This window comes from Pygoscelis adeliae, unplaced genomic scaffold, assembly GCF_000699105.1.
Source record: "Pygoscelis adeliae isolate BGI_AS28 unplaced genomic scaffold, ASM69910v1 Scaffold266, whole genome shotgun sequence".
Classification (NCBI taxonomy): Eukaryota; Metazoa; Chordata; class Aves; order Sphenisciformes; family Spheniscidae; genus Pygoscelis; species Pygoscelis adeliae.
The window spans coordinates 552,537-554,807 of NW_008824987.1; the positions used below are offsets into that span (position 1 = coordinate 552,537).

Genomic DNA, 2,271 nt, shown 5'->3' on the forward strand with positions numbered 1-2,271 from the left:
GGCAGCCCCTCCCCGTGCCGTCGCGCCCTGCCAGCGGTGCCATGAGGCAGGTGCGACCCACGCCAGGCTTTCCCACGCGATGCTCGCCTCCATCCACGTGAGACGGTGGTGGTGCGAAGGCAGCCTCCGAAGCAATAGGGAGCTGGGGTTGCATTTCCAGTTGCTATCCTTTTTTTTTTTCCCCTTAATTCTGTGCGCACCCTGCCAGCGGTGCCATGAGGCAGGTGCGACCCACGCCAGGCTTTCCCACGCGATGCTCGCCTCCATCCACGTGAGACGGTGGTGGTGCGAAGGCAGCCTCCGAAGCAATAGGGAGCTGGGGTTGCATTTCCAGTTGCATTCCTTTTTTTTTTTCCCCTTAATTCTGTGCACAGGAAAGTGAGCCCCCCCCCCTTTTTTTTTCTTTTTTTGTTGTTTTTTTTACACCCGGCGAGGGGCGAGCAAGAGGCCGAGGGGGTCGTGGTTCCTCCTTCTTGGCTACTCCCTGTGAGACGCGGGGAGCCCCCCCCAAGGCAGGATCTGAGGCTGCTCCATCCTCCGGCAAAACCGTCTCATTTCTGGTGTACAGGTATTCAGCGCCACGCTGGGCAGTAAAGCAAAAGGATGCCAGCCCCATCTCTTCCCCTACGGCCAGGTTTCCATCTGACAGAAGCACCGCTGTGCTCTCGGTAACACTTTCTATTAAGAGTAGGTCCAGCTGAGCTCCGGCACGGCGTGTTTCACCGCCCCGTCCCCGCTGCCAGGGCCATGCGCTGCCCTGCAGCCCCAACGCCATGGGGTTGGGGGTCACACTGCAGCTCCCTTCCCACCCCCAGCAGCCGCTTCGGGAACCAAACCCCGTTCCCCTTGCTCCCCCCAAAAAATTAGGAATAAAAAGAGGAAAGGGGATGGGGGGACATGGGTCCGTCTCAGGTGGCTGCGAGAGCCCCGGCCGGGGAAGGGCAGCAGCACTCATCTCCATCCCTCGCCTTCACGGCAAACCTACCGGGCTTCACCACCAGCCCCCCGACCTCATCTCGTCAGGATTTATTAACACGTGTAAGTCCACGTTATCGGTCTCCGGCTAGCTTTATCCCTCCAAATTGTTTGAGAAGGAAACTCCTTGGTAAATGCTAATAATAAAGCATTTATAAAGTGCTCGGACGTACACATATCAACGGCTAAGCCAATACATTGTTTGTTATAACCCTGTAGCCTGCAGTTTATAGCACAATTAGTTACAGGTTTTTATAGCATCTATTTAGTATTTTGGAAAAAAAAATGTTATAAATATAATTGTTATATTCTATTGTACTTTATAGACAGAGAAAGTTATATTAGTAATAATAATTCTTAACTGCTTCGACAACATTTCGCAGCTCCCAAGAAAAAAGAGGGCTACAAAGAGCTACTTTCCCAAAAGCTCAGGAGGGGGTAGGTGGTGGTACCCGCCGGGTACAGGCAGGGAAACCGGGGGGGGATGGTACCTGCCAGGTACAGGCAGGGAAACTGGGGCAGGGAGGTCCGGAGCGTGGCCAGGCTCGCGGGGATCAGAGCAGCCAGGAGCACAGCAGCAGCTACGTCCCACCTGCGCCTTGCCCCTGCTCACACCCTTAGTACAAAGTGTTACCGCTCGCCCAATGCCACCCTGGTCCTGCTAAAAATAACCTGCTCCTGAGCCTGGGAGAGGCTGAGGATGTCCCCACCGCTGTCCCCAGGGCAGTGCTGGGTTTCTGCACCCGTGTGCGTGGTGCCGCGGGAGGCGACGCCTGGGTTCAGTCCAGCCCCGGCGACGATGCTTCCCTCTCCTCCTCCTCCTCCTGCCCTGGTGAGTGTCCCGGTTGCCTGGACTTGGCTTTACTTTCCCCCCAGACGACTTGTCAGAGATTCCCGAGGTGTCTACACCACCTGTAACGCCCTGCACCCCCTTCTTTGAAATCAAATTAAAAATCAGGTCTGTCCCCCCTTGTTCTGTACCCGCCTCGCTGCTCTTTGCCCCTGGCGCCAGATTGCTCGTCACCCCACTGCCGCTCTCACAGCCCTTCTGTGGGAGGCAATGGTCCAGGGTGGGGGAATTTGTTTCTCCCCTGCAAAAGGAGTATTTGTGCAAGCAGGTTTTGCATCCGCAGGTCCCCGGCTCTCGCCCTTGCTGCTCCTCTGCAGGGGTGTGGGTCTGGCTTCATCCTCTCTTGGAAGATGGGGCTCTTCTGGCCCCTGGGGTGCCCTCGGAGGGATGTTTGCCGTGCACACGGACAGCAGACCAGCAGCATGAGTTCCCTTCACCAGCTGTGA

The 2,271-nt window shown here is 56.5% G+C and overlaps 2 protein-coding genes across 2 annotated transcripts in view; one reads left to right on the forward strand and one right to left on the reverse strand.

Annotated features, from left to right (window-relative positions):
- Positions 1-594, forward strand: part of RASL10B (RAS-like, family 10, member B) — a 5,319-nt gene extending 4,725 nt beyond the window's left edge. Inside the window, exon 4 of the mRNA XM_009326072.1 lies at positions 569-594. Within this exon, the coding sequence (XP_009324347.1) occupies positions 569-594 (26 nt within the window). The remainder of the gene's footprint in view (positions 1-568) is intronic.
- A 783-nt stretch (positions 595-1,377) lies between these two features.
- Positions 1,378-2,271, reverse strand: part of MMP28 (matrix metallopeptidase 28) — a 32,704-nt gene continuing 31,810 nt past the window's right edge. Inside the window, exon 13 of the mRNA XM_009326073.1 lies at positions 1,378-1,466. Within this exon, the coding sequence (XP_009324348.1) occupies positions 1,378-1,466 (89 nt within the window). The remainder of the gene's footprint in view (positions 1,467-2,271) is intronic.